At 37.0% G+C, this 15,468-nt stretch overlaps 1 protein-coding gene across 1 annotated transcript in view; it reads right to left on the bottom strand.

Moving 5' to 3' along the window:
- The window catches only part of AFG1L (AFG1 like ATPase), a 136,366-nt gene that overhangs the window by 57,730 nt on the left and 63,168 nt on the right, over nucleotides 1-15,468 (bottom strand). Inside the window, exons 6-7 of the mRNA XM_084624792.1 lie at nucleotides 9,922-10,021; nucleotides 7,682-7,740 (exon numbers count right to left, since the gene is read on the bottom strand). Of these exons, the coding sequence (XP_084480918.1) occupies nucleotides 7,682-7,740; nucleotides 9,922-10,021 (159 nt within the window). The remainder of the gene's footprint in view (nucleotides 1-7,681; nucleotides 7,741-9,921; nucleotides 10,022-15,468) is intronic.

Genomic DNA, 15,468 nt, shown 5'->3' with positions numbered 1-15,468 from the left:
TTCACAATATAAGGTTCAACTCAAATTAAATTATTCTATTATTAGTTTTGACACGTTTATGTGTTAAATATGAAGGTCTCTTGGTTAATTTGGCAAATTCCTCACATCTCTTCATGGTTAGAATCACTGGTAACACCCTCTCTTGTAGGAGCTTCTCCTCAAGCTTTCTTTTCATGATCTAAATGAAATGTTTATTGGATTAAAGTTCTTCTCTGCAGACCTCCATGGTGGCCTGTGACAAAGAGCTTAAAAGCTTTATTAATTGGCTCGGGCTTTTTTGGGGAGAGGGAGGACCTTATTTCACATTACATCACAAGCAAAGAAAACTGCCACGTGTAATTAAACTAATTTATCCTGTTACATCAAGAACTAACTATAACATATCTGTAATATACTTTGATTTGCCCATTTTAATCAAAGAATTCATTCGCTGAAACAGAACTGAGGAAAACCATTATGATTTAAGGGGAAAAAAGAAAAAGAACACAAGACTCAGCTACAGTAGCAATTATATTTACCCTTGGGTGATAAAACCTAGGAGTCTGTATTTGAACAAACTGCCGGGGGAGGGGTGGAATGTCAGATATGACTTGAAAAAAGGCTTGTAATATTATATAGTTCATAGTATCTACAATGCAATGAATAGATCACAAGAATATTATAATCCCTAAAATGTCTTTGAACTACATAAATACAATTAAACAATCCTTGCCTGTAAATATTTTATATATCACATTCTCTCACATGCACACATACACTTATTGAAAGTATTTAGAACAAAACTGTAAACCTCTAATCAGGCACACAGTAATCTGGATGCAATGTGTTTTACTTGTTAAAATGTTCTTTGAAAACTAATCTGTGTCATAAACAAAAACTGTCCTCAAACAATTCTGATATTAAGCACAGTAATTCATGACTACATTGTAGATGAAGAAGTTATTTTTATCCATTTGATTACCAGATATACTTCACAAAAATAAAATAAGCACTTCCACACCTCGCAAAAAAAGTACCTTCTACTTAAGAGCTTGCTTGGTTACATAATAAGAAGGGAAACAAAAGGCCTAACATCTTCAGTAATGAAGAAGTCAATTGATAAGCAAAGCCATTACAATATCAAAGAATTAATCCCCCCCAGTTCTGACTCAGGTGACAGTTCAGCAGAGGTCAGAGTGGCTGACACTGACCTCAAAAGCAGGTTTTAACTATTCAATGTACTGAAAGCTCCTGAGCTATCACAGCATTAGAATGGAACAAGCTGACAAATCAATTTAATCAGCAAAATGACTTTTTTTAAAAACAAATTGGCAGATCAGCCAATCAACAAATGTGTGTGTTCCTATCACAGATGGATGGACAAAGTACAGCACACAATTAAAAAAAAAAAGTTATATCTACCAATTCCTTTATATGAAATTTAAAACCTACAGATCTCTCTAAGAGTTTTAAATTGGTTAAGTTTTAAACACCTTCATTTCTCTGAACCAAAACCAAAAAAATACAGTCAGCTGATAAATATTTTTAAATTGCTCTGAAGATGGTTTTGTAAGAACAGATGTACATTTTAATATGAAAACCCTATAGAATAACTGAAGCAACCTAAGTATCACTATATCACCACCAACCAATGCTGCAAAAAGTGATATTGAACAGTACCACTCCTGTCATTCTGAAAGCAGGTTATTGTGGTTAGCATCGAATTATTTAAACAAAAATAATTTAAAAAAAAATGAAATATTGATTTATTTTGACCCCAAACAAGGAAATAAAAAAATGATTCAACTGAAAGAAATCTTATAGTGGTTTAATCTCTTATAAATACCACCAATTATGGATATCTGGTTTATATTTTGTTTTATTTCAGTTTAAAAGATATGCTCAGTCAAAGTTCAAGATATTACTTTAAAACTGTACCTGTCAATGATATACCAATGCTTCAGAATTGCTTATTTTTAGTATTAATAGTAGCTTTATTGTATGTAATAATAAACTTGACAGAGAAAATATTTTAGCTATATGATGAAATTGCACTGTGTGATTGTAATTTACATAGCATTTTACAAGAAATCTTTGGATGTTGAGAATCACTATTTATTGATAGTATTTTTGCACATCAAAGTACGGTTCGTAGAACACCAATAGTCCAAGGAGCCCCTCCTGCTGGTCCAAAGAATTCAATGTTGAACCAAACAGAGGGGGATTAGGTTGTTGGAAAGGGCAATAGTCCATGAGAGGATCTCTCTTTTACTAAGTGGCCTGCAGAATGAAAAAAATTGGTGAACTACTGCCAAACCATGTATTAAAGAATCCCTTCACCTCTCCTGCTAATAAAACAAGAACTCACTTTAGATCTTATGTCATCAAGTTTTTAAAGTATTGGTTACAACTCTACATGTAAATTATCTCTGTAAAAATGTCTGGAAATTTTTCAGACTAAATCACTAGGTACTTAGGCTCCTTAACAATTTGTGGAGTACCTGCATTCTCAAAGCATTTGGAAACTGAAGCTGAGCACTTGTTTGTGAGAATCAAGTAAGCCGTGCCTGTTAAGAAATTTTTGTGAATGTGAAGAAACTTTGTCCCATACCTGCCTACTTTAGAAGGCCCCAAAACTAACAGCACCTTAGAAAAGTATGTATGCAACTATGGAATTAAGGGATTTTCACCAAAATATTTCATATCTGTGGTATATTATATTTAAAAAATGGTATGGACTGAAGAAGCAATCTGATTGGTGGAAGATTACAAATCTATATGAATATTTAGCAACAATTTTTTTCTCTGCAATCCATACACCTACAAGAGGGGCAGGATCATGGAGGAGGTAACACTGGACAAAAATGTCCCCTCCCCCACCTTATATTTGTTTCATTTTAGGACTGTGTAAAATCAGCCAATAGATTTTTGAAAATAGATACTTAAATTTAAGCAATGCAGACTTCTATTTCTAATGCTTTCATTTCTAACCACCACAGGCCAGACACATAATTCAGACAAGGAATTCTGCCCCAACAGATGATACTCCCCACTCCTTCCTTTTTTACATCACATTTTAAAGTAAGACTGTCGTTTCTTGTTGTTGAGCTTTTCTGAAGCCATCTTTCGGTTTGCTCAGAGAATCTGGTTTTACACTAAACTTTAAAAGCATCAAGATTTGGTTTGAACCTGATCTCCAGTGGTAGAAAACCAAGCCCTTTTATAATGAATACTCTACCTTGCAGAGTTTCAGCCATGGCATCCTTGTACAACGCAGCTACAGCTGAGAGTTGCCATTCACTCTGTATTCTCTGAAATAGCTAAGTCTTAACCTACTGACAGCTTTAGAAAATTGAACCTGGATTTCAGAATGGATCCAGAATTGGACAGGGAGCCAAGTGCACTCCATGAAGAACTGCCACAGTGTGATCTCATTGGTCAATCCCACTTGGGAAGCAGGCTCCCGTAAATTGAACTAACTGGAGCTTGTATATGGCCTTTGTAATCAAGCCCAGATATTATTTATTATTTTTATTGCAGTAGCTCCCGAAGACCCAAATCAGGATTAGGGCCCTATTGTGCTAGGTGCTGTATGAACACAATGGAAAATACAAGCCCTGATGAGTTTACAATATAAAAAGGCAAGATAGACAAGCATATAAATAAAATACCAAAGGTATAAATCTTGTGAATTACTTAAAAAAAAAAATCTTTCCCCGACCCACCTCTGCTTCCCTTGTTCCCCGAGCTTGGGGCCCAGCCAATCTGCATCACTAGTGTTGAATTGATATGCCTTCTTGCTCACCCTACAAAAACTGATTCAGGAATGAAAAAACATAGGCATTGCAATTATACAACTTGGAGACAATGAAAGAAAGGATGAATGTGGGTTAAGTCTGTATCTGAAAATAAAGGGTAATTTGCTGATGAGCCAAAGATGGGAAAAGATATTTCTGGCCACTACTACTATCAGTGTGTCTAGGAGCAGCAGTGTCTAATGCATTGCAACTCCTAAATCGTACACCACATTGACAACTCGGAGGCAGATACTCTCAAAGGGTGAGAAGCTAGTTCCTTCCAATTAGTCAAAGTGGTTTCTCCGTCCCACCAATCTCAAGTCCATCTTGAGCATATTGAGGTTTAAAGCAGGCAGTTTGACATTGACACTATTTCAAGAGAAGCAGCTCTTTTCAGAAATATACCATTTTCATCCCACTAAAGAGCACTCCCTAAAACCTGGTATAGGAAATTAAAGCCTCTTCTGCTGAGTCATTCTGGATTCAGGCGCTAAAACCTACATTATGATTCAGGCTAATTACTACTGAGTTATGGTGGCAAGTGAGTCCAATTAGCTCCAAGCAGGATATGTGAGACTGGGAGATGCTCTATGTGTGTAAAGGGAATTGAGAACAGAAGAGATCCCAGAGAGAACTCCTAGATGCAGTTAGGACTGATAATTTATGTTTTATTATTTTTTAATTATCCATAAAGCCAAACCCTAGGGAGGGGCTGAGGATGAACTAACTCATGGTCTGTGGACTCTGTTGAGGATAGGGTCAGGATGAAGACCATTCGTAAGCAACCAATTTAATATTTTCCTCCTGAAGTTAGATTGTCATGGAAAATTTCAAGGAACACCTTCAGTTTAATTTGTGTGTGTGTTTTTTAAAAGCTTAAATAGCATAATTGTGAACATGAACAGGAAATGGTGGTTATAATGAGACAATGTAGATGAATACAATGATATAGTTCACATACAAGCATCATGCTTTTGGGAGGAATAAATTGTCATGGTAAAAGCCTATGGCAGACAAAAAATTAGTTTATGTCCACACCTTCTGAACTGCATTCCACCACTTAAGACAATTTTTGTGTCTTATTTTTAAATTTATTCAATTTTAAAAAATGACTGTCCTGCTCCCACAAGTGCCGTATTAAAAATATGAGTTTTGAAGGTCGTTCTTTACTTTATATACAATGCTACCGTTGTTCAGTGTTTGTTATCGAGGACAGAATCCCGTTGCCTGATAAGCCTCCTATGATTTGCTTTTAAAATTTTAAGGGGGATCCAAATTATTTACAAGTACTGTAACATTTACTAAACTAATATTAAAGATGGATTTAATTACAGAAGTATTTAAAAACAAAGTAACATGAAACATACAAAGAACACAGAATAGCGAAAACACAAAGATTACCCTAATAACTAATCTCAGGAGGGAGAAGGTATCTCTTAATATTCCATATGTAAGGTCCTGCCTAAAATCTTGAGATAACTTTAACAGTCAGGATAGTGATCTGGTTTAAAGGCATGTAGTCATTCATTTTTTTGATAGCAAAAGAGGATAAACGACAAATAAAGGGTTTGGCAAGATAGATTCCATAAACCCAGCAATTACAGCAATATGTGTGTGTGTGTATGTGTATATACACATATACACACTCCCAGTAAGGAATGAAAGAAGGTCAAGGAGAAAAGACTGATTAATGGCAAAATGAAGGAAAGGTTCCAGTGATGCAGGCTGAACACAGTGTTGCCGCTCAGGAAATTAATATAGTTACAATTACTCCTAAGAATTAGGGCCCTGCATGTTCTAGGAGCACAGAATTTGCTGCAGAATATACCTCTGGCTGCAGAATTGTGTTGGAGAATCTCAGGCCTGGTCCACACATAAAAATTAGATTGACCTAGATATATCGCTCAGGGCTGTAAAAAATTTCACACTCTGAGCACTGTAGTTAGGTCAACCTAACCCCCAGTATAGGTGTGGCTAGGTCAACAGAAGAAGAATTCTTCCATCGACCTAGCTACCGCCTCTCAGAGAGGTGGATTACCTACACTGATGGAAAAACCCCTTCTGTAGATGTAGGAAGCCTCTACACTATGGTGCTATAGCGGCATAAGTTGCAGTGCTGTAGCTATGCTGCAGCAGCAGCTGTAGTGTAGACGTGGCCCATGCTTTAATTTTTAATTGAGTTTATAACTTTTATGGTTATGAAGAAAACCTTTCAACATTGCCTTCTTGACAGCATGAAACAGTAATTCTGAGACATGTGAACTGCCACATTCATCTCAATGAGATGTTAATTTTGAAGCCTGATAAGTTTAAATGTCAACACTGAATGGGATTTTCAAAGGGGCCTAACACAATTATGGGTCCTACTGCCATTAAGCTTTAATGGGAATTGAGTGTCTAACTCCCTTAAGCCTCATTGAAAAATCCCAGCCACTATTAACTATTTCACTGCTGATCACTTTAGCAGAAATATCCAATTAATATATTCATCCCACAATCCCAAACTGCTTCCCACTGATCCGTAGATATCAAAACCTCCAGCTTCCCTTCCCTCAATTTCTACAATACAGTTACCTTTTGTGAATTAAAAAAAATCTGTGCCATACCAAAACCTGAAAGTGTCGATACTGCATACATTCATTTTATTTATTATCAAAACAAACCAACCCCAGTGGTTACTCAACTGACTGCATTATTCATATTTAACTCAATGAAAACCTCCATTTTGAATTTAAATGAAGGTGTTGCAGAATTTCCAGTTTGTCATACCAAAGTATGCAGATGTCAAGGAGCTTCCTACAGAATTTAAGTTCCCCTTGCCATGTAGTACTGGAGTCTTTACCATCCCCACTTAGAAAGCCACTTTACATAGGAGAAAATATATTTAAACGTAAGATGGACTTGAATGTTGAAAAAGTGAGGGACAGTCGAATTCCAGAGAAACTCCAGAGAAACAATTATTTTTCTGAGTGAGAAACAATGAGACCCAGCAATTAAAGTGGTGGTGTAGCAGAATGGTTCCCAAACTGTGCTCCATGGCACATTTGCTGGTGGCCTGCAGAGAGCTGGATGATCACATGGTGCTAATTCTTATATTGTTTGTATAGGTGTCCATGGACATCACAGTAAAGGAAAGCTTGGAAATAAGGGGTTGAATCCAGCCACATGCTAGCCACAAGCAAAATAAAAATGTCCACAAGCAGGGAGGAAAGAATGAAGCAGATTGGTAGTAGGTTCCTTTTCTCCCCTCATCAGCTGGATTAAGTCACAAGGAAAGCATATTGGGGGGTGAGGGGGGGAAGGAAGGGGACAAGGCAAGAAAGAAGCATGTGCATGGGAGCAGAAATGAGAGATGAAATGAAAAGCAAAAGTAGACAATGTGATAACTTGAAAAAATTACGTATTATATAACTGAAAATATAGGAGTACCAGTAACTATTCCTTTACTTAGTGTAGTTTTTCAGTTGCAAAGCCTACATTGATGGAGTGCTTACATTTTAAGATAACATCTTTATAGAAAATGCCATTGGCTTGGGAAAAGTATGCTAGCATGATAAATCTAAAACGTCAAAAAATATTGCAGCAACATTTGTTATAACAATTATAGAAATATTACAGTCTCAACTTGCACATACACAGCTGTAATAAAATTCTGTCCAAACAAATATTTTCTACTATGTTACTTATAGAAGCTAACATTTTGCCCTGTTACATGTTCAGCTTTTCCATTAAATACAGATATTAATGTTACAGATGAAAAGTTGTTCCCCCCATTACAATTTGCTTCAATGCCATAATAAATAAAGCATTTTTCCTGAAGTAAGATTGAAGTAATCCTGTACAAACCCTTGATTATCAATATGACAGGCAAAGAAAGAAAGCATTCAACAAGTGACTTTCCTTACCTTCAGCACAGCGATGAATGGTACAAAGTTAGCTCTCTGAAGCCCATTTTTATAGAGGTCTGAAAGAGAAAACTGGTACTAGTTTTGCTACTTAGCCTTGCCCCTTAATAATAATGCCAGCTTGTCTTTAAATCTGGCAAATAAAGCTCTATGCTGTTAGACGGATAAAGGAATGAAAGGGAATTGAAATTGATTTCTATTCTTTTGCTGCATGAAATTCATTACATTCTTAATAAGGGGGAAAAAAACAAAACAGAACAGCCCAAGAAAATCTCAAAAGGGATTCAGTGAAATTAGATTTAAATCTCTACTGAGAACTAAGTGATTTTAGCAGAAGAGATACAAAACCTTTGTATTAAAATAAGCTCATAAAAGAATTGGAAACGTTATGTATCAATCAGTGCAACTATAAGGCCAAAATATACAAAAGGCTTAATCTTAATGATTTTATTTTTTGTAAAAAGATTTAAACTACGAAGAAATAATGTCAATTGCCAGAGTTGGTAATGTCTTTATTCTGTTGATTAAGGTTACTCCCTTCATCTTCTAGTAATTCCCATCACATATACCATTTTTTTCAAGGCAAGAAAATACAATTTGCTTTGTAGGCAAACAATAAAATATGACAGATAAATACATTACCTTTGAAAAAAGGTTTAATTTATTAAAATATTTTATCATTAAATGCATATTTAACATTTATGAAATAAAGTGTAGATTAATAAATATAACTGGTAAAACAGAATTTTATATCTATAATAAAAAGGTCTCTTTTCTGGAAACTATGTAACTGTAGGGACAGGATGAATAGTTCCATTACAGCTTTATCATCATACAATAGTTATGATGTGCTACTTCACTTCATTAATACAAGTCTCCATCTGACTGCAAGGTCGTAACACTTGATAACTGGGCAGGTCAACAGAAGAATGTAGACATTCTGTTACAACTGCTCACCTAAATTCCCCTGCCTCTGACACAGACCATGTCAGATGATTATTATATAAGGATTAGATTTTTATCGCTAAATGTTGGTACATGTTGATTTCCCTATACACACAGGCAAACCAACAAAAAAATAAATCTATAAACATTTAAATTTATAGATCGGCAAAGTAAGAAAAATGCTGTTTGAGAACGTATTAGAGTTTCATTTAAGAATATTTACTTTGTCTATTTTACATGCTGCTTCAATGCACCCCCAGCAGCAGGGGACATTGAAACTGCAGCAGCATCCAATTTGCCTCTCAAGGAGAAGGTGATTTGGGGATCTCATATTCCCCCCTCCAACAAAAAGTGATTGTTAAGTCTCCAACTTCTTGTTAACTGAGTTGATCCAGCCCCAAGCACCATCCCACCCTGGTGCCACCTATCCTGATGGCACATGGCGGACTGCGCATCCCAACTGTGTTGCCACTTTTGTTGGTCTTGTTTTGAACACTTGCTAAATTGACTGAGGATAACTCAGGCAGGGAGGGATGCCTGCAAGCTCTGCAAGGGGCTGGGCAGGACAGAGAGCAGGAGGGCAGCTACCAGTGCTACCGCGGCTTCCTTATTTATACATGTGCTAGCACAATGAGAGCTAGTGTGAGTATGTTTTCAAAAACAGGGGAAATCACACCCCTGTAGACATAGGACTTGTCTATACCACTGATTAAGTCAACATAACTTACATCACTTACTCAGAGGTGTGGAAAAGTCACCTCTGTGAGCAACGTAAATTACACTGACTTAAAGCAGTGTCTACACCACGCAATGTCAGCGGGAGATGCTCTCCCGGCGACGTAGCTGCAGCGGCACTGAGGTAGCACGGTAGTGTAGACAAGCTCACAGCCTAAGAATGGGGAGGGAAGAAACAGTTACTCATTCACTCTCCCTTCTGCTGGCCAGGCTCTGCCTGTGTCCTTGAGCCCACCCAATCCTGAGGCAGTTTCTCAGCTTTTCTCCCCACTGTAGAGATAGGAAGGGTTACTAACATCACTTAAAGAAGCTGTGGAAGCAGAGAAAAAAAATATTTGGGAGGGGGGAGAGAGAGGAGGGGGATAGGACCCAGGATGAACCCTTTCTTCCATATATGAGAGAAAACTAGGAGGAGTCTGCATGACATGGACAGAATACCACAAATTTTTAAAACTAGAGATTTTATCACCATTAAATTCGAATACATGTAAAGTGGCTTTTATAAGAAATGTGTTAGTTTCACTGTACTTTTATCATACTGGTAGCATGTTTGTGTTTACCTTCAGGTGGCCTATTGGATGTTGCCACAACGACAACCCCGTTTTGGAACAGATTTTCAAAAAGCTGTTTCAGAATCATGGCATCAGCAATGTCAGTGACCTGTGGAAGACAACACAGTTGTTTTTCTTGCTTTCAACTTCTGCCATAATAGATCTGCAAATGGTTTCATAGTCAGAAAAAAAAATGGCTTGTTAGTAAAATCCTGGAGAAGGATTCTAATTATTGCTTGGGGAGGGGAAGGGGGAAATAAAGGAGATAATTAATAAGCAGGGAACGCATGGCAATCTTTTAAAACTTGCCTGCTCTTTATTACAGAACCCCATCATTTCTTTACCAATTGCTAAATGAGTCCATGTTAACTTCTATTATAAAACTACAGGTGGGAGACACAGAAAACAGACCTACACATTTCAAAGAGGCCTAATTAATTAGAACCAACATGAAAAATAGAAGATAAAGAAAGAAAATACACACCAGCTGTTTTACATTTCTATTACCTTTCTAGTAAAGGTTGGTAGAGGTGACTTTAAATGGTCATGGGACTTCAGAAATAAGGACAAGTAGCCAACTATACATAATCAGCTGCTGTAGAAAATAGAATGATATGACATAGATACTATTGTGTGATTGTTGCACAAAACAATTCAACAGATGGCCCATCACAAAAATAAGCAATTTCATTGTTCTTTTTAAGTGCCTTCTATTACTGTCCATGAATAATCAAAAGGCACTGCAGTCACTTCCAGCACAGTCAGCCTCTTCTAACCTTCAGACAAAACATTCACTTAAAAAACATGAAAAAAATTGGGCGCTACAATTAATAGTGAAAAAAATTAACAAGCAGGAAAATGAAAATTCTTAGCAAAACTATTTAATAAGGCTAATTTTAACTAACCTTAGGGTATCTAGAAACTGATACTATAGACTTGCAGCATACATAATGTTATACGTCAGAATGGAGAAAAATGTAATAAACTTTTCTGAACAGAAGAAAAATTAGATATGACAGTATAATATATGGGTTACAGAATCTCACAGGCTAATAAAAAAAATCAATGTACCCAATAACGAAACCATCTTAACTACTGTTATCTATTTCAGAGTGGTAGCCATGTTAGTCTGTAACAGCAAAAAACAACGAGGAGTCCTGTGGCACCCTAGGGACTAACACATTTATTTGGGCATACGCTTTCATGGGCTAGAACCCACTTCATCAGATGCATGGAGTGGAAAATACAGTAGCAGATATAAATACACAGCACATGAAAGGATGGGAGTTGCCTTACCAAGTGGCAGGTCAGTCTAACGAGACAATTCGATGAATGTTTTCCTCATATTTTCCCTCCTATTGTTCATTACATCAACTTGTTATACTTTGTCTTAATTTAGGCCCTGATCCCACAAGGGGGGTCTCTGTGCATCTGGATTGTAGGTCTGGAGCTGCGGGCTCCAATCCTGCAATAGATAACACATGGGTAGACTGCTATACCCACATAAAGCCATGCTTTTCACAGGCCAAACAGTCCATCTATGTGTTATCAGTTAAAGGATTGGAGCCTTAGGCCTAGGGTATGCCTACACTTAAAATGCTCCTGTTGGCACAGGTAATCTACCTCCCTGAGAGGCAGTAGCTAGGGACATGTCTTCACGTAAAATGCACAGCTGTACCGCTGGTGTAGCGCTTCAGTGAAGGCACTACCTACATTGACGGGAGGGCTTCTCCTGCTGGCGTAAGTATTCCACCTCCCTGAGAAGCAATAGCTAGGTCGACGGGAGAATTCTCCCATTGACCTAGTGCTGTCTATACCAGAGCTTAGGTCAGGGTAGCTACATCTCTCAGAGGTGTTGATTTTTAAATTCCCAGTGCAGACCAGGCCTTAGTCTACATTAGAAAATGTATAGCTATACTGGCAAACCCTCCTATTATACCAGCAAGAGTACTTTTGCTGATATAGCTCGTGCCGTTCCCCAAATAAAAGCACTTCTTTGCCAGTATAACTGTGCCTACAATACCAGCAAAACCCCTATTGTAGGCACAGTTATACTACCAAAAAAAAAAAAATCACACCCCTAACCAACTTTACTATACTGGCAAAAGTTTTGTGTGTATATCTGGCCTTAAACGTTTGGGGGTTTGAGGGTTAAGTAGTTGAAGCCACTGCAGCCTCCACTTAATCCACCAATTTGTGGGGAACCAAGGCAAAAAGGGGGAAAGGAGGAAAGAGTCAGGCTTTGTCTACACTAGCACTTTTGTTGGCAAAACTTTTGTTGGTCAGGGGTGTGAAAAAAACCACACTCTGACTGACATCAGTTTCACTGACAAAAATGCCGGTGTGGACCGCGCTGTGTCGGTGGGAGATGCTTTCACGCCGACGTAGCTACCACCACTCGTTGGGGGTGGTTAAACTATACTGGCAGGAGAGCGCTCTCCCAGCGGCATAGAACAGCTACACAGGAGACCTTTCAGCAGCGCAGCTGCAGCGGTACAGCTGTGCCACCATAAGGTCCATAGTGTAGGCATAGCCTTAGACTCTGCTCCTGACAGCTAGTTTGGAGACAATGGGGGAAAGCTTTATTAACAGAAGCAGTTTTCTCCTTCCCTGTGATCCATCCTTCAGCAACCATTCACTTAATTCTTGTGGGAGGACTAATATTTAGGTGTATTTTTTTTACATTTGCTTTTCTTCCTCAACAATAAGTTCAGTAACACACTCCATGGAGTGCATGCATCATCCAGCAACCCTCTGGTGTGTTCAGGACAGTTATTATACTTCTATCAAAGTATGCATGTATTGGCTGAGGAACACACAACCTGTTGAGTATAGCTGCTTACAGGTCAGCGACGTACATTTTCCTGAAGGCTCTTCTGAATTATTAAAACTTCAGAAACTTCCAAAGCTGTCTTCAAAACTCAAGACATGTAAAGGAAAGTGGTGCTGACATTATTTAATTTGAAAGTTAAGATCCCTGTTATTTTTAGTTTCTACACACTCAAACAGAAGCTTCTTTTCAACTGCTTGAATGCCACTGTTATTTCTGATAAGAAATCAGAACATAATTTCAAATTTAAAAAGAATTTGGACTTTTTTATTGTATCAGAAAAAAAATCTCAGGCATTGGATTTTTTAAAATTATGATACATATTATTTTATTACAAACTTGGTATTTTTTTTAATTACACACTTATGTGGCAGAATATACTTTCGCAGGAGCAGAGTCCATAATGGAGGATTGAAGAGAATTATAACATTTATGTACACTCCAGTGCAAATGTTTACAATGAAGTAAAAGAAAGCAATGAATAAAGGCCTGTTACTGAGTTATTATTTGATGTTACAGAATTTTAGTGTTTTTGCCTTACCAGAATAAATTAACTTTTGAAAGCTATATAATTAATAAAGCAAGAGTCATTTTGTGTACTGGGGTGCCAATTTATTTTCTTTTGATCTTGTACAGCTTTGGAAGGGAAAGATAATTTTACAGCGTAAGCAAGCAGAAGACAATAACTGAAGCGTTCTCATAGCTCAAGTTTTTTCTGTACCCAGCATTCATTACAACCAGGAACAAAAGAGAAGGCTACAAATTACCAATAAGGGGAGTCTGCTAATGGAGAGAATGGAGAAATTTCATTAGCATTTAAGAGAAAAGATTTTTATGACCTAGTGCTGCTTTCCATTATGACTCACTTAAGTAAAAAAGAAAAAAAAATCCAATAGTTAATTTACATGTGTAAGTGCTTGAGACTCAGTCATCCACTGATTGGTACTGCTCCATATAATGAATGACAAACATAAGCATGTATTATCAGTAATTAGTATTAGCACAAAAATAAGAGCCTAGTTTTTTATTAGAGGCTTTTAATAGCTTTGCTGGCTTGTAAAAACTGTCTAAACTGTAGTTCTTTTTTAAACCCAAGTGATACTGAATAGTATTTAAATACTATCTCTGCGCGATCATTCTGCTTACCAAAAAGTAGGGATTCTATTTTCATTACCATTGCTATCTACCACAGGTAATACAAAATTAGAAGCCTAATTACTTTTGTATAGAGTTATTTCAGCACTCGACAAAATAAAATAAAACCCAGATTTTATAACCACCCGTTAGGATACTGAAAAGCACCAATTATAATTACAAATGGCATGTATCTCAGGATTTTACATTTAGGGCCATCTATTAAAGGAGTATATTATTTATGTGGAAGCAAAAAAGATGGGTTGTTTTATTTATCATAAGCACTAATGACAAAAGATTGGGAAGAATACTATTTATTAATCTGTGCACAAGCAGCTCATATTAAGACTGATCAAGCTTTCAGAAACATCTAGTTCATAAGGCATGCTCAGAGGCTTAACTTAGGCATTCGTATAATGGCACCCATACAGTACTTGCAACATGTACTATTACATCTTTAAGATACCTGAATTCTTTCAATAAGAACTTTAAGAAATAATAAGTAGAATAAGTCAATAGATCCTGAACTAGTTTTCTAAGTCACTTAGTCAATACATTATTTTAATTCTGTATTTCTCTGGTTGTTTCTCACCCCCACTCCTACAGGCTCTAAATGATTTACTCCAGGGTCACTATGATGTGGCTTCAGCCAGGTGTTAAATGGAACTCAGCAACTTCAGCAGTGCTGTTGTCTTTAACAATTCTGCATGTGGTAGTCTCTGAAAAGTGGGCATCTTCATTGCTTTCTGCTGTCAGTGTCACAGAATCTCATCTCCTCTATACCACAAAGAACCACATCTTTAACTTTTTCTCCTATATGCAAAAGGTATCGAAAGGAAACCTTCAATATTTCAACTAAATCTCAACAACTACTTCTGTCCATTTCCACAATGCATGATCCTGGGTTCTGCTGTAGGAATAACGACTTGCTTCCACTGTCATTGTCTTTTCTAAAGTAAAAGGATTTTTCAGCTGTCATTGTGGACAGCAATTTTGTCTGTATGTCACAGTTAATATTTGTTCTGCCTCTTTTGTTTTTCTTCCAGTTGTATTTGTAAATCTAGTATTTGCTTAAATTTGAGTGAATCAAGTCTTGTGTGAAGACTGCCAATTGGCATCTTTGCTGGGGAAACCAACTAGGGAAATGAAGGATAACATGTGTCTTTCTTTAAGAGTTTGTTCCCCCCATTTGAACAGCTCTTCCAGTCATCACATCACTTTGTGACTACTTCGGCAGGAAGATGACATATTCAGAAAGAGAGGCCTTAGCAAATTTGAAAATTGAAAATTGGGACTCACTGTCAGTAATTCAAACCTATACAGTAGCACATGGCTTACATATTCTATGACTTGCTACAAATGATCAGCAATCTACTGTCTGTTTGATCGTTTTGAAATCTCTGAATTCAGAGTAGTACCAAATTAATAAATACATTTCTAAAATTGGCATAAGTATTCAAATACTAAATTTGTTGTTTCCCTCCCAGCCACACCTTGGAGATAGAAAAAGGAAAGCGTTATTTTATTCAGTAAAATGATGGTAGTACTTCTACCTTGACAAAATGGTGATGAGGCAATCAACTTGAAAAAAA

The sequence above is a fragment of the Lepidochelys olivacea genome, assembly GCF_965140295.1.
Source record: "Lepidochelys olivacea isolate rLepOli2 genome assembly, chromosome: 3".
Lineage (NCBI taxonomy): Eukaryota > Metazoa > Chordata > Testudines > Cheloniidae > Lepidochelys > Lepidochelys olivacea.
Note: the sequence above shows the minus strand (reverse complement) of the source record. Positions and strands in the feature narration are given on the sequence as shown.